Raw genomic sequence first — 25,904 nt, 5'->3', positions numbered from 1 at the left:
CTTCACTTCACTGCTGGATCACGGGCGAAGGAAACGGAAATCAGCCGTTCAGCCAACTTCCGAAAAGAAACTGCTCAACTTTTCAGCTGACAAATGTTACGTTGTGGTCTGTTGTTGTTGTTGTTGTTGTCTCACAACGGATCATTGCGAAGGAGTCCCAAATGCAGCCACCCCACATATGTGATATGTCGTACCTCATTGGCCACAATAACACACTCTTTGGTCACTTGAAAGAAAATGGCTTTAATAGTCCTATTTATTCATGGCACAAACAACATGGCCAGCTACATTTAACCAGGACTGTTTACCCTGTAGGGCAGGCATTGTGAATTGCTCAGTTTTGTGTGGCTATTAGCTGCTGAAGTCAGTGGTCCTGAGGACCCCCCTCTACTGTACATTCATACAGCTTTGAGTTTTCCTTGCTTCCAACATACCTTTAAACCGTTAGTTATTATTAACCCTTATTTTTAACCAAAATAACACTGTCTGATCTTCTAAGGCAGCTCTGAAACCATTGAGCCTCACATTTGGAATCCCCGAGGGATTTACGTCCTACGGAAAAGATTAGCATCCAGTACCAGGTGTTGGACTACATCCAGTATCCATATGTGTAAACCTAATTTATATAGATACTACACATAGTGTACCTATGTTGTCCTGTTTGGAAGTAATGACAAATGTCCCGGATAAGTCCTGGAAAATGATTTCCTGAAAAGAGCAGATGTGCATTCCTATTAGACTGGCTAACGAAGACATGCTGCTTTGTGAAATATAACCCAGGATCTTGCTGGTTCAGATCAGCACTGCATCCAACACATATCGTAAGGCATTCAGACAGACTGTGATCAGCGTGCCATCTGTGCTGGTTTTCAGCCAAGCAGAACTTTTGCCCATTGTCCACTTGTTGTAGTTTGTTGTATGTTTCCCACACAGGTTGTCTCTCTTTCATAAAGTCTCATTATTCTCCAGATTCTCCAGGATCACTCGTCCAGTCTCGCCTAGCCTGTGGTCGTTGAAGATGTGTTTGGAACATCAGCAGCAGCTGTGAACATAAGCACAACCATGTGAGCTGTTGTACATGTGGGGTAAGTGTTCATTTCTTTACTGTGGAAAGATGAAGAAGACATGCCTTGGCTCTCCTCAGCCTTCTCTTCCCTCATGAATCACATAAAGAGTCACTCACATGTAGATTTTGATTGAATCAGTTGGACCAGCATAGTCTGTAGCTTCTGCACGTCTTCTCTTAAAGCTCGCAGATCCTGACTCTGCTGCTGTTGGTCCTTTTCAATCTTGCTTAGAGTGCCGAGAGCTCCTTCTGGCACTGAAGACATGGAGCTCTTCCTTCTGTAACGAATTTTTTTTTTTTTTGGCATGCTTTTGTTACTTCGCAAAAATACAATTATGTTGCAAAGGAAGGAAGACAACTTATCATAACACCAAGTAAAGCCAAGTAAACTCACCTATAGCTTCTGTCATTCTCATCTGCTGAGGCTGGTCTGTTTGGTCTTGTCTGTCTTTGGATGTCCAAATATTCATCCAGAGTATCCTGCAGAGGTCCCAGAGTTAGAGCCTTGCCCTCTGTGCTTATAACTGAGGTTTTAAGAAAATATTGGAAACCTGTTTCCAATCTATTATAGACATATATTATGGTACCTTGATCTGTGCTGTGAGATGCTTCATCACTTCATGTTGCTCTGGGTCAGTTATGATGTCATCGTCATAAAACTCTCCAAGGGGGGCACAGTTTTGATGGATGTACTGTTTGTCATAGAAGCATCGCAGACTAGGCATAGACTCCTCTACCTGAAGGATGACGGACGCCTGTTGCATCACTGCGTTGGCCAGCGCGTTATCATACACTCTTCAGAAACAGCATAGAGAAGCTTTACTGGAAGGACAAGTAAAACATCTACCACCCAACAGCAACAACAATGTGGCACAACAGTCATTCGATTGTTCTCTCTTCTACCTTTGGAAGGTGTCGGACAGCAGGGCGATCATCAGGTTGACACACAGGACAGCAGACAGGGCCAGGAACGTACCGCAGAGCAAGTGAGCCATGACCGAGTCCACAGCCACCATGGCATCAAATTCATAATCATCCACCAGGGTCAATCGGTACAGACTGTACAGCATCTTAGGCACTGTCTGCATACTGGGCACATCGGCAAGGCCTTGGAGGAATGAGAGGGCTTAGCAGAGCTGCCATTCTTTCATTGAAAGCCTACAGTTCAATCTTTTCTAACGCTTATTCGATACATTTGAAATCTCACCTCCAAATATGATCCAGAAAGCACAGGCATATGGGATATAGATCTCTGCATACAAGAAGAGGAAGCGTAGCACATCGCCCACAATCTTCCCCAGCATCACAATAAAGGGACCCATAGCCCTAAGGATGGATGGAAAATCAGCACTTTAATGACCATAGTTTCTGTGATGGATTGGGTAACCTAGTCTGAGATTTCAAGATGTACAAAGTACTTTTCCTTTTCAGACTAGATTGAGAAAGAGCGCTTAAAGGTAGGGATTGACCAGCACCTACAGTGAGATCTAAAAGTCTGAGACTACTTTGTAAGGTTGAATTTTATAATTTCTTAGTACATTGGTGGTTTGCCACCTGCTCGCTTTAATGTCTCTTTGCACTTGTGCCACAAAAGTCTCTGATGTGCAGATCACACCCTTCTGAATGTTGAAGAGTCTTAGAAAATGATTTCCTGAAAAGAATAGGAACCCTGAAGTGCAGAGGGACATTCCTATTAGACAGGCTTAAGTTAGCTGCTTTGTGAAATATACCACCAGGATCTTGCTGGTTCAGATCAGCACTGCATCCAAACACACGTGTACTAAGGGAATCAGACAGACTGTGAACAGCATGCCATCTGTACTGGTTTTCAGCCAAGCAGAGTTAAAAGTTGAAAACAAGCGAGTTTTAAAAAAGAAAAAAAAAACTTAAATAAAGAAAGTTAGAAATATAGGTCATATGTCAATTTGTCAATTTCACAAATAGGCTACATCAAAATTGCAAATATGCTTAAATAGTGCAGAGTTATGAATATTTCAATGATTTCTCAGGCTTTTAGATTCCACTTAGTTTCCACTTTCATGAAGAAGCCTTTCGTATGTACTCTGTGACCGATTATGCACTGTTGTCACTATGTCACTGTTATAGCAGATGTGTGTGTCTCCAAAATCTTAACTTAAACACCATAACGGTAATAATCACACATTGTGCATTTATAAGTTTTGGATATGACAGCAGTGACTATAACATCCATATGTTGCATTGTAACCTCCTATATAACCCTTTATATTATAACCCCTATATAAGGACACACTCCACGCCTCATGCCTTCTGTGATTGACTATTATTTTAGATATGAAATATATCCGGTACTCACATCTTTAACTGTATATGCTGTGGGTATGTACTTAAATGACTGTACATTGTCTTGATTATTATTCAGTGATTTTACTGAAATTGATGTGCTTGACTCATGCTGTCCTTGGCAAATGAAAGATTCTTGCTGTGATTGTGATTTGCAGTACAAGATGTTCAAAATGTTCATAAATGGTCATAAATGCGCATTTTGCACATCCTGTACTGTGAGTTGGGGACTTTGACCATATGGTGTGAACGCCTCTGATGTCTTCGCTTCCATGGTTACCATGCCATTGAGCAGATGTTACCATGGTTACATAGGCACAAAGGAGAAACCACCTGTAGTGAAAACGGCGAAACCTGAGAAAAGCCACGCAGTGCTGTCGGCCGCTGACCAGGTGTTGCCATTCTTCTTCTGGCACTGCGTCTAGGAGACCATGTTGCCATAGCAGCTAACGACTGCAGCCAGGTGTTACCAATAATGGCTTTGGTCAGCCGGATGTATAACCATGGTAACTGCGGCCACTCGCCAGGTGTTCCTATTAGAGTTTGGTGATGCTGAAGTGATGCCTGATACCTAAAGGCTCGGACATGCTTCATCAGCCTCAGCCAGAGGAAGACGATGGCCACAGCAAAGAGGCGGAGGCTGTATGTTTGGAGTGTAGGGGATACCAGGTAGATATCAGCAATGTGGACGCCCAGAACTGCTATCAGCAGAATGTACACAAGCCAGTCAAATATATTCCTGCAAGACAAATACCAGTGGAATTACTTACATGGGATTATTAGGCTGTATTACTAATGAATATAAGATATTATTAATAGGATAAAATACAAAAAAAAAATAAAGCTTCTACCAAGGGTCCTGTGAGTAGCTCCCCTTCAAACTGCGAATGAACTTGATTTGTCCCTCCAAGTAATGACGCTCCTTTAGGACAAAAAGGAATACATTAGCATAACTGCTTTTAGAGGCATCGTACCATTTATCCGCATAGACGGCGGATGTGTGAGCCACCGTCTGATAAGCTGTTAATGAAATAAACAGCATCTTAACTCACGGTCCACACATGCAGTTCAGAAATAAGCAGTAACACAGCTCAGATTTGCATAGAGCATATGAAATACCAAAGTGTCCATTATCAGTGTAATGTGAGTGGCGTGTGCTACCTCAGGCCACATGGGGTGTGTGTGGGACAGGTCCTCTCTCAGTCGCTGTTCGCTCCAGCGCTGCCAGGCCTTGAGCTTTCTGCGGGAGTGTAGGATCTCCATCACCTCCCTGTAAACCTCCAGCACAGTCAGCCCTAACGCCAACACCACCACCAGCACACGCCACCAGTCCTGTGGAGTGAGGGTATCTTGTCACTGTTGTATCAAAACACTGTGACTATTTTTAAAGTGAGCGTCAGTGATGGAGATGTGGCTTCACTGCTGTCGTTGGTGATGAAGAGTGAGACCATGTACCTTTCCACATGCAGGCAGTGAGGGAAGGGGTATCAAGGTGCCATTTTGCAGAATAAGGTTAAATGTGGTGTGACAAAACTACAATAGCTGGAAGTTACTGATGATTTAAAAAAAATTTTTTGGACTGATTTTGTAGGACAAATGGAGGAAAAAATGGATGAACCTACAAAATGAAAATCAACCTACAGGACACATTTTTATGAAAAGACCTACCAACCCTCAAACCCTTGTGAAATGAGACAACACTGCTATTATTTTGTGAGCTGTCAAGGTTAGACAACAGTATTCAACAAGCCGTTCAGATTTGGACCCCCTTCTGACACGAAGAGCAGGCTCATTAGAATTGTTATTAGGAAGTTGAGCCATTTTTTTTTCTCACGCACAGGACCTGCTCTATTGTTGGCTGTACAGCTCAGGACAAATGGCTACATCACCTCTCAGCCTCAGAGGACAAAAGAACAGAGTGGATAAGGTTTATTTTTGATGGCAAATTCTGAGGTACTATATCAGATCTAATTTAATCGAAAGTTATTGGTGTTACATGCTGCAGGTTATAATGTTAATGCTATTGGCTTCTTATTTGATGTCTGATAAACTACACATGAATACCATGAGAGGGTAAATGAGAGAATGGGTGTAGATGTAGATGTGCATAGATCTCTATAGTGTTTATTGCTGCTGATTTTCTGGAGATTCACATCAAATGTCTTAGTTACTATGAATCACAAAGGTCATCAGGTCATTTTATATTCAACTGAGAATGCACAACAGGAAATAAATATATATAAAACAGTTTAATCTTATGCTCACAACAACCAGGGGCACTGTTTGTTATAATGTAGTATGGTCATACACCTTGTAATGCCCCTTACTATAAGCTCTAAAGGCCAACAGTGGCCATCAGTTGTAGGAAACATGTCTTCACTGCTATCATTGCTGATGTAGAGAGTGATACCATGTACCTTTTTTTAAACGTAAGCAGTGAGGGAAGGGGTACCTCTGTGCCATTTTGCAGAATAATGTTAAATATGCTGTGTTTTAGACAAAACTACAATAGCTGGAAGATCCTGATGATTTTTTTGGATGTCACATAATCCTCCTTGGCAGGTACATGTTTAGTTCCTCTAAACAAGATGAATCTCTCAATCTTCAACCCCATCCAAAACTATGAAACTCAAAGATTGATGGTCACGGCTTGCAAAACTAAATGAAGCTAACAAGACAGAAACTTCCAGTTCACATAAACCAAATGAATTAAATATGGAAATCAAGTTTGGTTCCAGTCCGTTTCATTTTTTTTGTTTGTTTGAGCTGCTCTGCAGTAACACTTACAGTTGTGTGATCGGGGGTTAGTGACATTAGCATGTTATGCTTAGGTAAATGTGTTTTATGCCCATCTGCAATTTGGACAAAGTTTTTAATGTAAACATTGTTTGCAGCCATAAAATGGAAAGAACAACCACACTTTAAACCAGGGTTTTTAAACTAGAAATGATGTCTACATAGTGTATAATGGCTGCTAATGGCACACAAAACATGGGTTTCCATGGTTTGTCATGTGTCTTACCTGAGGAAAAACATAGGGCTGGTCTTCTTTCCGTGCAACAGATACAGATATGGCTACTGTTGTCCAGGAAACAATGAATAAAAAGTTGAGCAGCAGGAGGATCCAAGCGCCCAGTCTACAGAGAAAGAGATCACGCTCTTGGTAATGGAAACTAATTACATAATATTGCTATATATATAAGCTGTTGTGCATCTTATAAAAGTAAAAAGGCTCAGCAGTCCTTCACCTGGCATACAGGTTCCATTTGACTGTAATGAGCTTCAGCACTACAGGATGCATAATGAGATCCAGCTTTCTCTGATGGACAATAAACTCCAGCTTTTCAAGAGTGAGAGAGAATATTACAGTTGATTAGTCACAGGCATGGCAGTAACAGTGACGGCTATAAAAGAGAACTAATATGAATAAAATGGTGAAGTCCTGTCAGCTTAATGATGGTGTACCGGCGATGTAGGCTCCCTGCAGACTTTCCCTAAAAGGTAAACCAATATTCCATTATTGTTTTAGCAACATTACAGGTCGTCTCACTTTTTTTTGGAGGAACACCCTTACCTGAATTCAGCTTGCATGTTAACTCTGGCTCCAGCAGCTGAAGGTAGTAGAACTGCTGCCGTGTAATTCGGTCCTTCACATGGAACTGATTCAGTGCCAAATTGGCCTGTGGGCACATGTGAAATTCGTTCCACTTCTAAAAACTATTTGAAGTCAGTTAAAACACTGATTAGTACATTTTTTGATAATAAAAATAACACAAAAATTAGTGGACACCCTACTAATGAGCGAGGTTAAGTGGGGCTTGGCTATTGCAACATAAAACCAAGAATTCAGCCAAATGGCAAACTTTCAAAAGCCAACAATGACAGAGGCTGGTGCTGATGAGTTAGTTCATCAACTTTCTGGCCTGATAGAGCTGCCAAAGCCAACTATATATGCTATTATAGTAATGTCAAACTTTGAGGGAACAACCTAGCCACAAAGCTGCAGTCCACATAAGCTTTCAGAGGGCTGCTCTGTGTTGGCCTACAAAAATATTTGTCCTTAATTGCAGCACTTGCAACCTCACTACTTGACTTGAAGCTTCATGGATTGTCTGATAGTTTAAGGTCCACTAATGCACAATGCTAAACAGTAACAACGGTGTAGAGCATGCCCACCCTAACTCCAGTGAAGGGTATTTATTAGTACTTCAGCATACGGTGACTTTCTAGACAATGTTGTGCTGCAATTTAGGGAACACAATTCAGCAAATAAGAGACAAACTCAATATTGATGCAATGAGACGTGGATATAATCATCGGGTGTTCACATAGTTTTGGCCACATATTGGATATGAAAGTGGATCAGTAACACATACAACTGATGTCATCTTGTCTATCATGGCTGTAATGCACAACTGTCCATCAGCGTCCTGCACGCCAGCGTCTGCCCCCATCTCCAGCAGAGTGCGGGCAGCTTCACTACGATCTTTGGATGCACACAAAGACATACTATATCAAATACGGTGCAAATGTTCTAGACATCTGAGAAAATGAGTTAAGTTCAGTTATTTATCCAGTACCTAGTTTATCTAATCAGTCCTTCGTTGAGCTGCTGTGAAACTGAACAAATGCATACAGTGACTGGAGTTCACAGAGAAGTCAAGATCCAAACCTGTAATCTTCTACAGTATTCCTGTGCTTATTCCTTATGGTAGGCAGTGTTTTATAAGCAAAATCCCACTTATTGCTAAACTTTTGCACAGCACTGTATGTGCATCAAAAGTTTTCTTTTTTTTTTACCCGTTACATTATAGGGTCCAGTTTGCCTTAGTAAGTCTCCCAAAGGTAGTTTAAAGATGTTTGAGCATGGAGACTTGACATCACAACAAGGGGCTTAAACTTTTGGGGTTACCATTATTCAGGAGGTAGTAATTTGCCCATTTTTTATTTTATGGTTTTTGCTAAAAACACGTAATGATTAAATATGTATTCTAATACATAATTTCTACAAAGTAAAGTAATATATAAATAAAAATATATGATGTAAAAAGTGACTGACCTAATTCAACAGAAGTCCAGATGGTGCTAATAGTAGTCTCACAGTTAGTGAACTGATTGTGGTATAAAGATACCTGTCTAGAAGGTCCTGTCATTGCTTGATCAGTATTCCTACAGTATTCCTCTTTGCAAAGTCACTGAACATTCTCTGCAGATCAGTTAAATCCATCATTAAGAAATAGATGGTACATAGCAAATGTGTAAATTTGCCTAGAGCAGGTCATCCTCACAAACGGAGTAACCATGCAAGAAGGAGACTAGTGAGGGAGGCCACCAAGACACATATGACTATTCTAAAGGAGTTCAATTGTTGCTGCCACCACCATGCTTCACGGTGTGAATGGTGTACAGTGTATTACAAAAGTGAGTACACCCCTCACATTTCTGCAGATATTTAAGTATATCTTTTCATCGGACAACACTGACAAAATGACACTTTGACACAGTGAAAAGTAGTCTGTGTGCAGCTTATATAACAGTGTAAATTTATTCTTCCCTCAAAATAACTCAATATACAGCCATTAATGTCTAAACCACCGGCAACGAAAGTGAGTACACCCTTTAGTGAAAGTTCCTGAAGTGTCAATATTTTGTGTGGCCACCATTATTTTCCAGAACTGCCTTACCTCTCCTGGGCATGGAGTTTACCAGAGCTTCACAGGTTGCCACTGGAATGCTTTTCCACTCCTTTATGACGACATCACGAAGCTGGCGGATAATCGAGACTTTCCGCTCCTCCACCTTCCGCTTGAAGATGCCCCAAAGATGTTCTATTGGATTTAGGTCTGGAGACATGCTTGGCCAGTCCATCACCTTTACCCTCAGCCTCTTCAATAAAGCAGTGGTGGTCTTAGAGGTGTGTTTGGGGTCATTATCAGGCTGGAACACTGCCCTGCGAGTTTCCGGAGGGAGGGGATCATGCTCTGCTTCAGTATTTCACAGTACATATTGGAGTTCATGTGTCCCTCAATGAAATGTAACTCCCCAACACCTGCTGCACTCATGCAGCCCCAGACCATGGCATTCCCACCACCCTGCTTGACTGTAGGCATGACACACTTACCATTTGAACCAAACAAATTAATCTTGGTCTCATTAGACCATAGGACATGGTTCCAGGAATCCATGTCCTTTGTTGACATGTCTTCAGCAAACTGTTTGCGGGCTTTCTTGTGTACAGACTTCAGAAGAGGCTTCCTTCTGGGGTGACAGCCATGCAGACCAATTTGATGAGCACTGACAGGCTGACCCCCCACGTCTTCAATCTCTGCAGCAATGCTGACAGCACTTCTGCACCTATCTTTCAAAGACAGCATTTGGATGTGACACTGAGCACGTGCACTTAGCTTCTTTGGATGACCAACGCGAGGTCTGTTCTGAGTGCACCCTGCTCTTTTAAAACGCTGGATGATCTTGGCCACCGTGCTGCAGCTCAGTTTCAGGGTGTTGGCAATCTTCTTGTAGCCTTGGCCATCTTCATGTAGCGCAACAATTCATCTTTTAAGATCCTCCGAGAGTTTTTTGCCATGAGGCGCCATGTTGGAACTTTCAGTGACCAGTATGAGAGAGTGTGAGAGCTGTACTACAAAATTGAACACACCTGCTCCCTATGCACACCTGAGACCTAGTAACACTAACGAGTCACATGACACTTGTCACTGGAAAATGACAAGCAGTGCTCAATTTGGACATTTAGGCGTATAGTCTGCCGGTGGTTTAGACTTTTAGTTATTAGTTATTAGTTAGTTATTTTGAGAGAATAATAAATTTACACTGTTATATAAGCTGCACACAGATTACTTTTCATTGTGTCAAAGTGTCATTTTGTCAGTGTTGTCCCATGAAAAGATATACTTAAATATCTGCAGAAATGTGAGGGGTGTACTCACTTTTGTGATACACTGTATTTGTGGTAATGTGCAGTGTTTGGTAGATGAACTGTAGTTCAGATTTGATTCTCTTTGCCACTCCTCTCATTAAGCTTTGGCTGGTGAAGAACCCGAGAAACAGTTGTTTTCTATCTCAGCTGTTAAAGCTTTCAACTACCTCAGAATAGTCATAGGTGTCTTGGTGGCCTCCCTCACTAGTCTCCTTCTTGCACGGTCACTCAGTTTGTGAGGACAGGGTTTTTGTATACATTCCCCAGCGTCTACTCTTTAATCACTTGTTTTTAGAGTGTGTGAAGTGTTATTTTGTGTTTATGGTGTTTTTGGAGACAGGAATACTGATTAATCATTGACTGAACCTTCCAGACAGGTGTCTTTACACTACAATCACTTGAGAAACATTCACTGCATTTCACTAACTGTGAGACTACTAGCACCAACTGCCTGGACTTCTGCTGAATTAGGTCAATCAGGGGGTGAATATTTACGCAGTCACTTATTTTACATTATATATTTCTTATTTAAATGGCTTTACTTTGTAAATTATTTGTTTAAAACATTCTAAACTGATATTAGGCATGATTCCATCTATAAATGCAATAAAAGGGGAATATGTTCAAGAGCCTTTTTATATGCACTCTATAGGCCTTTCACTCTGCTTATAAAAGCATTACCCAGGTTGGCAGCCAGCTGTAGAGGAGTTCTCTGCTTGTAGTCATGAGCAGCAATGTCTGCTCCATTCTGCAACAGAAGCTGAACTGCCCCGATGGCATCATTCTTAGCAGCAAAGTGTAGCGGTGTTTGCAGGTCTTTGTGTGTACGTGCCTCAATGTCAGCTGAAATAGCACAGAGATGACTAAGATGCAATATCAGCCCCATGGTTCATCACCCATATCTACTATACCAGACATAGAGCCACTAACACATTCACACACTGCAGACATGCACAAACTCGCCTCCTCTTCCCAAAAGAAACTGGATCATATCTTCGTAGTCCAAGGCAGCAGCCACATGCAGGGGCGTGACCCCAAACGCATCAGCTCTCAGGATGTCTGCCCCTCGCTCCAGGAAGAACCGCATCACATCAACATTCCAGGCCCGAGAGATCTGTGAAACACACAGTTACCTGCATAAAGCAAGAGTTGCCAGATGATTGAGTACATCTACATTATTTGTCCAAATGTTTGTGGACACCCTTTTTAATGAATACATTCAGCTACTTTAAGTTGCACCTATTGCTGACACAGATGTGCAAATGCACGCAGACACACAGCATGTCTAGTCCCTGTAGAAAAGTGCTGCCAATAGAATAAGACTCTCTGGAGCAGCTAAACATAAACCTACTGGCACAATGCCTAATGCCAGCTGTGGGATAGAGATATATAAAGCAGGGATAAACACTTTTTAATACCATTGATTTCAGAAGAAACTAGGACTAGGAGCAGGTGTCCCAATACTTTTGTCCATATGGTCTATGTACACAAATTGGCCCAGAGACATCTTTCATATGCAATAGGTCTAATTTGTAGATTTACAGCAACTGTTGGTTCACAATTTGTCAGCATTCCCAGCATCTTCCCAGACCATTAATGGAAAGAGACCACCATAGGACCACCACCACTGATCATATCTGGTTATTAGTGCTCATGTGGCGTAGATGCATAAGCGATAAACATTGCTTTATCTTCACAAACAGTCTAAAACTATCAACAGCCTGCTGCCCATAAGGAAATGTGAAAACTTAGTACCCCATACTGCACCTGTGATGCCTTACAGCATGAAAGCCCTACCCACATGGTCTGAGGCTGAACGGGCTCACCTCATGCAGTGCCGTCTGTCCATATTTGTCTGTGGAGTTGGGGTCAGCTCCCTCTGTGAGGACACCATTCAGATACTGCAGGTCGACCTGTGGCGCAGGCCAGATCAATATGTTTGAGGAACGTCCACCCACATGGCATCATGCTTTCCTCAAAGTCCATTCCTTTCTACAGTGCCCACTACACTGGACATCTTTTATCTACATACACACAGGTAGATACAGTTCATCTACCTCATCTGTGTCCTCATTGCTGGCAGCTAGGGCTCTGAAGTGATCCAGCAGGAGCCTGTTTAGCTCCTGCTCTTTATCAGCTCCATCTACAGCGTCTTCATCCCAGGCAAGACCCTTGTATTTGCTGCCTACAGGTCGGCCTGATTTCCAAAAGGCATAAAGTTAAATATGAAATATTTCTTGTTAGATTTTATATTTTTTTAATCATGAAAAAAAGCACACCCTGCATGGTCAGTACTTAGCAACACCCCCATGGGCAAGTATCACAGTAAATGCCTTTAGTAGGAAACTACTATCAAATCTGAGGGAATTCCACTCACATTTGCTCACAGCTTGCAAAAAGCTTCTAAGCTCTGAAAAACTGTTGGGTCGTCTTGCATTTACTGCTCTTTTGAGGTCTATCCACAGATTTTTGATGATGTTTAGGTTGGGGGACTGTGAGGGCCATGGCAAAACATTCCGAATGTGCCTCCTGAGGTAGCCCATTGTGGATTCTGAGGTGTGTTAAGGATCATTATCCTGCTGTGGCCTGCTGTCTTTTCATATTCAGCTTTTTATTTATTTATTTATTTATTTTACAGATGGTGTGATATTTGCTTCTGGGATTTCTGCTATATTCCAGTCTACCAGTGAAATATCCCCTGGGCCACTGGCTGCAACACAAGGCCATTGTATGATTGATCTACCCCCTGTGCTCAGCAGTTGGAGAGGTATCCTTTTCCATGAAATTCTGCACCCTTTTTTTCTTTGCAGCTAGAATGTTCTGCAGTCAAACAGGGTTTTTTTGGTTGGCCTTTTTAGCAATTTTACAAGCAGCTCTCTCTGGAAGTCTTCTTGTAACATTATTTGGATACAAGTGAAATACTACAGGAGAAGATGAAAAAATCCTGCACCTTATACCTGGGGTTACACATAGGGCCCGGGCCATTTCCTTAACCCCTGTTCCAATCACCCATTACTTCATACCTCATAGCTCTTCACAGGGGTCATCAGGTAGGCACCTTGTTTGCATTTTATGAAGAGGTCAAAGGTCTATGCCTAAGAAGTATTGTAGTCATTACAGTTATTATATAGTAAAGGTTTCTGTGGGCAGAACTATGGTCTGATACTGGCTTGACAAGGATCCAGAAGCACAGTATATCACTATGTTGGTCCATTGTCTTAACCACAGGCCTATCCTATGAAGGCAGAAAGTATTACAGCGAAATACCACCAGAAACTATGAAAAAACCTGCACCTAATACCTACTTACAGGGGTCAACAGGTAGGCACCTCCCTTTCTCAGTGTTTTGCTGCAACCAAATTGGTTTTACATTACATTGGGTCATATAAATAATCTCAAAGTGCTGATCTAAGATCAGATTCCCCTTCTGATAGGAGACCTTACTGATAAAACACCTTACTCGATAAGCACTCCTGCTCTTTTATGTGTACATACGTTATGTGACACACACTGAATCGTCTTGTTTTTTGCCCAAACATCATTTGATGTTCTTTTTAGAAACTACATACTATAGTGCTGTAGCGTCCACACATCTGTCCATAAGTGGCACTGCAGGTTTGAATAGACTCAAACTTGCTATTAGCAAAGGAAATTATACATTTTTAACAAGAAATATATCTCTAAATATATAGCTTATTAGCCCAAATTCACTCTTCCCAGGACTTCACTATTTTCTTTTTACCCCATTTGTTGATCATGACTAAAACACAGTTTTCCAGGTTTTCCAGGGCATGTGGGAACGTAAGGTAACATATATGGTATAGGTCTTGTGAAAGCCATGCAAGAAGTGCAGGTTTGGACATGAGTGTGTGCATGTATACAGTATGCATGTGTATGAAGTACCTGGAGGTTTCTTCCTCACACACTTGCGGGCAGCCCGTTTCCAGCGCCCCCGGGCATAAGCCGCCCACTGGCTGACAGACTGCACCACTGAGGCTGACGTTACAGAGGCAGAATGAGCAATAGCCTGCCAACACACACAACGTGGTAAAGATACAAGCAGCAACGGCAAGGTGCTGATGTCTACAAGCCACATATTGTGTAAGGAGATGCTATAGACAGAGACTACAGAACATGAGGACAAGATTGCGTGAGTGTGAACTCACCGGGCTGAACGGTGCATCAGTGAGCTCCAGGCCGGGGTTGTCCTGGCCACTGGAACTGATACGGCTATGTCTCTTCATACTCACTCCTGATGCCCTGTCGTGGATGGCTCCCACTGGCTTACTGCTGTTGGTGAGGATGAGGCAAACAGCACAACTGTGAAATCCCCAATAGTTAAAGCTGTTTTCATAATATGGGATCTGTGGCAGCAAGTAGGAATGGACAGCGACACAGGTGTGGTACTTCTAAGAGATGTATGAAAAACTCTAAATAAAGAAATTGGATAATATCACAATGTCATGCCAGGCTGACATTCAATCAGGTACTTGTCACCAGGGCGAGCAAACTGAACAGTAAGGGAATCAAAGTGAACAGTACTTTGACACTGCAGCCTCGCTTTAGATCAGCACTCTATTCTGAAGCATGATGTGCAGCATCTCCAGAGCTGACTGCCAGTGACTAAAGGATAGCACAAGCTTCCAATTCGATCCGATAACAAGGGATACCAATGCTACTGTTCTGATAAGATACTTCACTATGTTTTCCTGCAAAAAAACAACTCCTACTTACTACTACAATAATTTGCTGCAATACCAGTCAGCACTTAGTATCGATATCGACCCAGGATATATTCTTAAAAACATGCCAGGATTGGAATCACTGGTTTTGGTTTTAGTATCTGGTGCATTTTTCCCCCGTTATCAACAAGCAAATTCATAGACGACCCTGAACTGAAACCTGAACTGACTATTAACGTTTCTTATCAATAGATAAGTAGATTTGTTTCTTGTTTATCATAATAAAGGCAGATACACAGAGGAAAAAAGAAGATCAATTTACACAAACTGAAATGTACGGAAACCCTAAAGGTCTGTGAATTTGCATATTTACTCCGTCGGTTTTTCCATGAGAAAAAGTCCTCATGGCAAAACGGACAGTGTTTTCTCAAAATTCTCAAAACAGAATATTAATTGAATATAACATTTTGTTTAACTCAAGAAAACAATGTTGGCTATGTTGTGATAATGGAATAATCATTTTGAGATCTTAAAAAAACAGTTTGTTAAGCTGCTGGTACATAATAACTTTAAATGTTATAATTATTTTATTTAATAAATAAATAAAACTCATTATCACAGAAAACTTTTTTAAAAAATACGGTCATAGTGCCCAGCACTAGCTACAGGAACTGACCTCAGGTATGTTCTAACATCACCGCCCTTTTGGAAAAAAAGGGAAAAACTGCCTGGCCGGCTCAAGGTGGTCAAACTGGTTAAGCTGTCTGACCAGCTTAGCTTTGGCCCAGCAAAGGGAATGTTTTTGTTTTAGCCTGCTGGTTTAACTGGTCTAAAAGCATGAACAACTTGACCAGGATGACCAAGCTGGATAACCAGAATGATCAAGCTGGTTGACCAGCACAGCCAGCATAATCAAATTGGAAGGCCAGCTTATTCCAAATAAAAATACATTGATCTAGGCTTGTCTACCAGTTTACTCAGCTTGTTTACCAGCATAAGGTTTGTATTCTACTGGATGACCATTTTTTCCCCAGGAGAGGCATTAATAAATGACAAATGGAACAAATAATAATTAATAATGAATAATGAATGGCACACAATGCCCTGTGTCCATCTAAAACAACAGTGTGTATCATGTGACATCAACAAAACATTAACCTCCTTGCGACAGACTATGCTGTACAGTACCTTGCCACCCCAGAAGGACTAAACAGCCAATGATGTTGTCCAACGTCTCTGTTGTGTCCAGACCAGCCAGAACTGTAGGGTGCTCCTTAGGGGTCTTTAACTTTGCTTGTGTTTGTGTCAGTTGGTCTGATTCTCAGCTACCCCTGCACAGTGAGTCGTAAAAAGACAAGAACATGTGCTCATTACACAACAGTCCAACTCCCTTAAACTCATAAATGTAATGACACACACACACTGTAACGACATTTACCTCATAACGTTTCACGGTGCAGAGGTTAGTTACAGGGGAACCTCCCTTAAGCTAAGCTGAAGGCTGAAGGCTGAAGGCATGTTTATGACTCATTATCTGCTGATGCGTGTTACAGCACATCTTATCATCATATTAACAGAGGAGCTCGATGATAATCACCTACATCAATATTAACAGAGCAAATACCTCATCCTGCCCAAAATGAATCACACTCCTCCGCTAAGTATGACTGACAGACAGCCTCTGAAGTGCTAGAGCAGAAGTAACACTGTTGATATTTGACTAGCAAGGCCTGACCTTCCCCCTTTGAGGGACAGGCATCAAATTATAGAAGCGAAGGCCATGATAAAATAACAATTTTAGGAAATTCAGACAGGCAATTTTGCCAGCACAAACTGCAGAACCGCAGTCCATTACGGTCATGATAAAGCCTTCTGCTTTTATTATTTTTTACGCTTTACACTGACCAACATAAATGGTTTACACTGACCAGCGTAATTGACTTTGCATGAACAGAGCATTAAACTCTTTTCTCTCCCTTTTCTTTCTAATGCAAAGCTGCAAAATAGATTAAAAAATAAAAACAGTCCCAGTCCAGACCATGTCTGTGTTTATACTGACCTCGTCAGTCACTTTAAGGCTATGTCTGAAACACAGTGATAAATGCTGCCTACTCCGGCAGTTTTCATAAGCAGGGAGGTACCCAGTCGTCTTGCTAATTTGTCAGAAGGCAGCATATATGTATCCTTTGCTGCATTAGGTATCCCATAATTCTCTGAGTTAGCGATTTTCTCTGTCTTGACAGAAAAAGCAAGATGGTGGAAGCAAGCAACAATCTGTACGAATGTTTAAAAGTTATTGATCTGATATATGATCTGTAAGTGCCGTGGTAGGAGTGTCTCCAGCAGTCCGACTGGCCTGTATACCAAAGCCTCTGGGAGCACGGTGTGGTTGGTGTATGCAAATGTACGTTAAATACAAATACTTTGTTATCTTACTTAAGTAGAAATTTTACTTATCTATACTTTACTGGAGTAATTATTCTTCAGCCGACTTTTTACTTCTATTCCTTACATTTTCACCCAATTATCTGTACTTTCTACTCCTTCCATATATATATATCAACAACAACAAAAAAAAACCTATCCAGATAAATCGCACCTTCTGGAAAGTGTGAATTTGATAGTGGTTGGATGAGAAAAAATATAAAGGTTTATAATAAATATAGAGGTTATTGATAACATGCCTCTGAGTTTGACTTTTTGCAACATTACAATACTTCTAGGCAACTACTCATCATATTTTCCCTCCATGAAACATGTTAATGCTCAGTAGTGCACATAGATGCTCCTTTAATATATTTGGGCAGATCTGCAGCTGAAACAGGCAGCCTAATGCATCCCCAAGTTCTTCAACATGAACATTTTAATAGAACATCATAGTCATTATGGCTTTGGGGAGGTGTGGTAGTGCACTATAGGCACCTGTGGTGCGACTTAAGCTTTTGGCCTCTTTTTATCTTATATTAATTTACCTTTTCTACTTTAAGTAGTTCTGAAACCAGAACTTTTACACTTTTACTTGAGTAAAAAGCTTAAGTTGATACTTCAACTTCTAAGTCTTTTTAAACCCTAGTATCTACACCTCTACCTGAGTAATGACTGTGAATACTTTTGACAGCTTTGATTAAATTAACACTTTTTGCAGACCACTGTTACCTGAACTACAGTTTAGTGAGACAAGATAAGATAAAATAATCCTTTATTAGTCCCACAGTGTGACAGCAGCACAGGGATAACAAGACACTCAGCTACAAAAAGTACCAGTATATACTCAATATAGATAATATAAGTAAAAAATATATTATTCACAGATTATTTACATTTATTTGCACATTGCACATGGGGAGTGGGGAAATTGATATTGAGATTAAAGCAATTCTACCTTACCTGGTAATATGGAGAATGGCTTCTCTGTCTTTGCCACTCCAGAGCTGGAACACTGCTACTGCACTATGTAGCTTTGGTCCAGCATGCATGAGAACATGTAAGAACTGTGTAATGCCGCATAATCGTATTAGTCATGTTTATGTAAAAGCTTGTAATCTTCCTCGACATGGTCAGTCAGCATGCTTTTCCCTTGATAATTTTCAACATTTTATTTCTGAGGAGAAATTGACAGCTGAAATTTGATTTGATTGGAATTAGTCACGCCACCAGCTGACAGTAGTAGTCTGCGTCTCAAATGGGATTCAGCTGTAGGAACCTTCATCACAAAGCTGTCTTCTTAAGTACTGACTTTTAAGACAGCACATCAGTTTAACAACTCTTTAACACCCTGTTTCTCCACCCATATCTTCGACATGGTCGAAGCCAATAAACGACCTGCATTGCTGTGGGCAAAACAAACAAACTAATCAACAAACATAGAGATAATGGAGAGGAATGGAGTACATAAGTCTTCATCACTCAAAGAGCAAAGTAAAGCAAAGCTCTGGGTGAACAACCTTCAAAGAATTATATTTAACTAAATGAGGCTCATGGGCTAACACAGGTGGTGACTGATAAACTCATTGGAGCTCATTACAAAGAACTATTAGACAGTGAATACACATGACTGCTATCACAGCAGCAGATTAGGTCACAAGCCAGTTTCTAAGTGTTTATAGGTCATGAAGCTAAATATCATAGTTGTTGCATTCCGTCTCTTGCAAATCCTTCTGTACCACCTTTGCTGTCAGTCTAACAACCAGTTTTTGAAAAACGTGAGGCCAAATCTTCTTTTAAAGGTTTACTTATAAAACACAAAAATAGACTTTACAATAGACTCAATACAGCTCTGTCAAAAAGCTCTGCCTTTAACCTGCAAGCAGCGAGAAATAGGTATTACTGACCAAAGCCGGAAATACAGTTCTAAAGAGAAATTTCTTTAGAATTTATACATTCACTCATTATGTTTATCTTCCATTCCATTAAATGTGAAGGTATTTTTCTTCCCCTGTAAATCTGACATTTTTGGAGGGCTTTTTACATACTGTCTTGTATATCAGGGTAAAATGCTAAAATCAAGAGTTTGATGTCCGCTCCGGCCAAACGCCACTGTTATACCGGTTTGTAGAGTTTGTAGAGGACTTACATAGCATGATTAGACAGTAATTCTCAGTGCTTTGTGACAATGGTTGGGAATTGAAGACAGATCTACAGCAGAAAAAATGGTTCCAGAGTTAGGCATAGTTGTTTCTTCGTTCAGTTCAGTTCCACAAACACAAGCTTCTCTTATGTCAATAAGAAAAGTTTGAGCAGTATATAAGGTTAAAGCCTGGGAACACCACTGGGACCTAAAATATGGTACTTTCTTAGTGACTGATCATTCTGTCTAACTCCGCCTGTGTCCACTTTATCAGAAACATCCACATCATCAAATATGTCCAGCCAATGCACACTTTATGAGATCCATGTACCTTTCACTAAATCTCCATCTGTAACTTTCTTGTCACTTTGTGGGTTCGGTCACTTCCCTAGTAGTGCCTCCTTTTCACACCCCTTACCTGTGTCTAGTCTGTGGCCACACCCTCTCATCAATACCCTTAGGTTTTCTATACCTCTTTGTTTGGCTTTGGGTCACACTTGCACATTGTGTGGACCGTGGCAATGTACATATCTATCTATCGGGGGTCTTGCAATGGTTTTGAACTGTGAACTGTGGGACCTGTGTGTATACTTAGCCCAATACTGCCCCAATGTGGTATTCAGTCAAGAGTCTGAATGGTCTTGCGCAATTCTACACTTTTGAGAAATGAGATATGCTTGAATACTTACCCGAATGCACATGAAGGCACACACCAGTACACCATGGAGTTTAATGAAGACTTGCACTTGCATCCTGCCTTGCACATCCTCCTTTGGTGCGCCATGACAACAGATGGGGTCGAGCTACAAGAAAGTGGTTTCTAATAAAGTGGCCAGTGTGGAATAATTGCATGATTATTATAACGGATGATTCTATTGGTGGTTTAGCACTGTGTGTCTTTTCCTGTGCAAGACTTTGATGTCTTGGCCAGACAAGCCTATTCTGCTACACTATTAAAACATTTTTGGACACTGACAAGACTCTTAACACTACATTCGCCTGTCCTGTGAAACATGATTTAAATGTGGTTCTGGATGAGAAAATAATATGAGAATATTGTATATGTTGCATTTTTATTTATTTTAGACCCATTTTCTCCCCAATTTGGACCACCAAATTACCCAACCCGTATGTACTCCAGATGCCCCCAACACTAGTGAGGGCAGACCAACACACGCCCCCTCCTCATTTTTCAAACTGCCACCGATGCAACATTACCAGGAAACCAAGGCACCAGCCTGCAGACGCCAGCGACGGCCAGCACCTCAGCGAGGGGATGTGGGGAGAGAGCGCCATTTACTCACCCTGCAGAGAGCAAGGCCAATAGTGCTCTCTCAGGCCTTGGCTGTCGATGGCTAGCAGCATGACCGGAATCCAAACCAGCAATCCTTTGATAATAGTGACATCGTCTTAGTCCGGTGGACCACTCGATTTTTACCGTTTTCAATTTTTGACATAACTTGAATCTGTCAGTGGCTCTTTACATCGAGTCTGAATTCAAAAAAGGTGAAAGGGCAAAAAGAAATGCTCCAAAATGACTTGGAATAAAATCTTTGAAAGTAAAAGTGAAGTGAGGAAGTGAAGAAGGCGTTTTCCTTCTCCTGTAAAGCTGATATTTTTGGAGGGTTTTGATGTGACTACCTTTAGTTGACTCAAGGTTGGATTTGAGTTGATTCTGCTTGATACAAATGTGTACAGAATATGAATAAAATATAACATCAACACAATTACTGCCAAAAGTCAATAAACTCAAAAATAAAGGCCACATTTTTTATGTAATATTGATTATTAATGTGGAAACGATGGACACAGTTACATCAAGCAAATTCACTACATCCGTTTCCACAGCGTAGAGCAGGCAGACTGAACACCCTGTTGAGAATACAAACTTCTTCCAAAAATGGCAATGCAGTACATACACACACACACACACACACACTCAGCAGCTTAGACTCATACATACCATAAGATATTCAGTACAGAAATGAAAAACAGCTCACAGTGGATTTTACATAAATATTTTAATAAGATTGTGAAGCACAACAACCAGCATACATTAACTCCCCCATGATACACACCATCTGGATCCCATTCTGCATTTTACTTTACTTTCCATCGGACCAAGGTTGTGCTGACCACAAATACTGCTGACCTGATGTCATGATACCGTTAATGACACATTGTGATTTTAACTGTCTCGAAATGTTGAAATTGGTGGGTTATCATGCTAACTGTAGTCCGAGCTGTTTCCCTGAGTCTGAGTATGTGCCTCGAGTGGGTGTGGGTGTGGGTGGGTGAGGGGGGGGGGGGGCGTGCAGGACTCATCCGAACCAGTGGTTGCCCATACACTCTCTGTTCCACTCCACGCGACACAGCCAGCACCACTCGAACTTGCACTGCGCACGAGGACAAACCATGTGCATACAGCCACCTGAGAACAGAGGCAGAGTTTAACTACAGCAACAGAAGCAGATTACATTACCCAGTCTTACTGCAGTCAGTGCTGATTAACACTAATGAGGTTTTTTTTAATGAAATCTCTAGCATTAAATATACATTGCAGATCTATGGTTTGGAGACAACAGTTCAGTTCAGAGCACAAAATACCAATTCTCCTATAATTCTCAATGCTTTAAGTGAAAGGGGGAATTCTGCACAGCAGACTGGTGAATAATGCATTCTAGGATATTTGGCTGGGCCAGGTCCACACAAGTCACATCCTGGTGCATCCTCGATAACACGAGCAGAACAAGAACACATCCGGACATTCAGGCTCAGTAAATGTGAACTTTTGGAAAAATAATACTATATATTCATGTGTCAAAAAATGTGTCATGTATATACTATAATATATATATTCATGTGTCAAAAAATTTAAAAAGGTACATTTTCAACAGACAGATTTTTTAAACAGAGTAACATTCTGTGTGGCCCAGAGTAGCAAATCTGCCTTGTTTCAACCCTTTTCAGCAAACCTTCTGTGTGTGCCGAGATGACTAATGGCCAGTGCCAGTCTTTGCACAAAGATGAATTAGCATAGTTATGGGTAGTTTCCTTTAACACTGATATGAATTTGGACAAAAAAGGCAGATAAAATGTGAAAAGAGAGAAAGTCCTCAGGCTCTGAGATTTATAGTGAGGCCTGAATGAAACTGTAAGGAGTAGAAAGGACAGTGTAATTGAGTAAAATACTCAATTTCAGGAGTATTCAATTTCAATAATACTTGGTATATTAACAAAGCTTGTGTATTTTCCCTCTCTGTCCTAATCATATCTACATGATTCTAAACGGAACATTAAAATGTCTTTGCTTAAACTGGACATCAATTAAATGTTCATAAACTGACTTAATGGAAAAACTGATAACACATACACTTATAGTATAAAACGTATTCACACATTTGGATGGAAGTATTCTATTATTGTTATTATTATTATTATATTCTATATTTTATTAATGGTATCATGGCAAATATACTTTTTGGCAAATATGGCAAATGTATATATTTATATATATATTATAAATATATATAAATATATATATATATTTAAGCAATTTACACACAAAAAACTGTTTCCTACAGATTCCTACTTAAGGTCAATATAATTGTATAATGGTTTTTACAACAATTTACAAAAATGAATCTTTAATGTCAAAGTGAAAAAATTATACAATGTAATATCAATTATATATATGTTATGTATATTATGTTATATATATATATATATAACAAGTGACTGCATAAACATTTCCTTTAAAATGCTCAATATAAAAGCAATAAAATAACATATAAGGGGTGAATACTTTTTAGTAGTTTTTATTTTATGCAACACTTACTGGAGCTTAATTAAAGTCAATGGAGCCCAAATTAGACAGATTTTTTAAATTCACTATACACCGAGCTTTATTCACTGTGACCTAGTACATACTGTAACTGGAGGTCTATTCTTCTAAAATCACGAGTAATTATATTATGCTATAATATACTTATACTTTAATAGTGCATAATAAATACGTAATTAGCTTTTTAATGCATTTTTACCTTATTAAGTAACTGCAGTCATTAAGGTAATTTGCACCCCGTATTCTAAAGTGAAGATAGTTTCCTGGCTTTTAGTAGCCAAACTTAAGAAAGCTGGTAGAACTAAGCGGGTTTAAATCCAACAAACACCTGCATACAAGCTGAACTCCTGCATGTAGAAGTGTGCCTTAGTCACAATCTTGAACTGGCATTGAATATGTGATAGTTATATGTGATATGATAGCTTACTAAAATCTTCTGTAGTGCTTTTTTATCTTCCCTACTCTACAATATATAATCCATGTTGAAGTATTAATGCCTTATTAAACTCTCATCAACTCCTAAATAATAAACACTAGAAGTCACCCGAAACCAGCGATAGAAATACAACGTTAGGAATAATCTTTTAGGGCATGATTTACGCTTGATAACTTGCATAACTGAACTGTCAATTATATCTCAGCAACATGTTAAAGAATTACGGGCAAGTTAGGGATTTTGATACAAGTGACGTCCAATCATGTACTAATATAGCACATTATGCACAAATTGGTATTTCTTGCTCCTGGGCTCCCCTTACAGTCAGGAAGTGTAATTTGCTCTTTGCTTTACACATGCATTTCTGGTACAAAATATTACATACTACATAATGTTGCTTTAATGCATAGTAAAATTTAGAAGTATCTAACTAGCGATTTATTTAAATATAAAAAAAACTAAGCCCTAATAAGGGTTCCCTAAAGTGCTGCCACAATATTGTAACTTTGAAAATACTGCCGTTTTTTACTGTTTTACATACAAGGTTTTGGACATATGTACGTATATTAAGAAATATATAAAACACTATTTACATATTTATCGTCACTGTCCTGCAAAATAACTTTTTTTTTTTAGTTTTCCATTTTTTCAGGTTTATTTCTTAAAGAATTCTCGAAAATTACTTGAAATATATTTTTTACTTTTACTTCCATTGAAAGTTTAGGAGTTTTTTTCTGCTCCTATAAAGTTGCCATTTTGGAAATACAAGGTTTCTGTGTGACTGCGACAATATGTAATATTTACATTGCTGTTCCACTGCTATTAAGTAGGACACAGTGGAATGACAGAAAGTCATACCGTTCTTCTCCACAGGCACTCTGCACTGGGGGCAGGGCCGGGTGGTCTCCTCTATGGTCTCCTGAGAGGCCTGCTCCCAGCGAGCTCTCAGAGCAGCTTCTTCATTCACCACATAACCCTGACACACAAGAGAAAAAAATAAAGGCAATATAACTTAACCTGAAAGTAATTATCTGTGTGTGTGTGTGTGTGTGTGTGTGTAAGACAAGGATTGCCACCTTGTGGCAAGCTACCCTTAAAGTGTCAGGTTATTACACTGCCATTCACTAATACTTTCAGTAAAGCTTTTCACTAGCGGTCCTTCCTTGGTATGAGGAGCAGCTTTTCTTATGGTTTTCTTTCCTCATTGATAAAACTATTGATTAAAATACATGTTGAAAAACTTTTGAACCACTTTCAGTGACGGTTCTGTATCGCTCATATATACACTGTGTCCTTTAGTGGTGGCTCAAAGCAGGAATTACACTATCATGTGCTGATGTACTGAGCAGGGCATTCTTATGGTTCACACCACCAGCTCTGAAGCACAGGTGAGTTCTTCCCTGCTCTTCCACATCATCACCAAATAAGGCTTTCAATGAACACCTCTTCATACTTCACAGCAACGGTACAGGGGTGTGTTTGGAGCCAGTGGTGTCTCTGTTCGAGTATGCTGCATACCTGTAGGGCGCCTCCTGCTGCTGAAATGATCCTCTGCCTACAGTCGCCCTCATGATACTCCTCCTTACAGTCCCTGCAGAAAACAAACTATGCAAACACCACAAAAAACAAAGAAGTGAAACGTTAGTTTGGCGCTACAAGGAATGCATACAGATGCTGCTTAAGGGTTAGAACACACCTGCTCATAAAAGTTCCTTTTGACTGATTACCATATTTTAGAAGAACACTGGATAACAGTTAAGTCAATAAAACCATGACCGGACACAAGGTATGATACAGTGACTACAAATGTTTGTATACAAATAAAATACAATCCTAAAGTAGGCCGCTGTTGCCTCCATGCAGCTTTACATTCCTGGCACGCTCTCAAGTAGCTTCATGAGTGATCTCCAGGGATGTTTTCTTCAACAGGGTTGAAGAAGTTTCACACAAGCTTTTAGTAAGCCCTGCATAACAGACTACTGTTTTCCTTGTTGTACGTTGTAGACATTACATACTACCATGGTACTGTACTGCTCTGTACTGTACTTCC

The 25,904-nt window shown here is 40.3% G+C and overlaps 2 protein-coding genes across 2 annotated transcripts in view; both read right to left on the bottom strand.

The window, feature by feature from the left end:
• Positions 1-958: 958 nt before the first annotated feature.
• LOC140554300 (uncharacterized) lies at positions 959-20,358 on the bottom strand. The gene is made up of 16 exons (XM_072677184.1): positions 20,264-20,358; positions 14,492-14,615; positions 14,229-14,352; positions 12,383-12,522; positions 12,152-12,238; positions 11,275-11,439; positions 11,007-11,157; positions 7,765-7,874; positions 6,963-7,068; positions 4,550-4,683; positions 4,240-4,310; positions 3,960-4,127; positions 2,274-2,392; positions 1,970-2,174; positions 1,654-1,861; positions 959-1,042 (listed from the first exon to the last, which is right to left on the bottom strand). The coding sequence occupies exons 1-16, from the start codon at positions 20,356-20,358 to the stop codon at positions 959-961; spliced, it is 2,091 nt and encodes a 696-aa protein (XP_072533285.1).
• A 1,222-nt stretch (positions 20,359-21,580) lies between these two features.
• prkn (parkin RBR E3 ubiquitin protein ligase) overlaps positions 21,581-25,904 on the bottom strand; it is a 125,071-nt gene continuing 120,747 nt past the window's right edge. The window contains exons 10-12 of the mRNA XM_072677685.1: positions 25,373-25,459; positions 24,713-24,830; positions 21,581-22,005 (exon numbers count right to left, since the gene is read on the bottom strand). Coding sequence (XP_072533786.1) covers positions 21,896-22,005; positions 24,713-24,830; positions 25,373-25,459 — 315 coding nt within the window. The 3' untranslated portion in view covers positions 21,581-21,895. The remainder of the gene's footprint in view (positions 22,006-24,712; positions 24,831-25,372; positions 25,460-25,904) is intronic.

Source organism: Salminus brasiliensis, chromosome 4, assembly GCF_030463535.1.
Source record: "Salminus brasiliensis chromosome 4, fSalBra1.hap2, whole genome shotgun sequence".
NCBI classification, from domain to species: Eukaryota; Metazoa; Chordata; class Actinopteri; order Characiformes; family Bryconidae; genus Salminus; species Salminus brasiliensis.
Note: the sequence above shows the minus strand (reverse complement) of the source record. Positions and strands in the feature narration are given on the sequence as shown.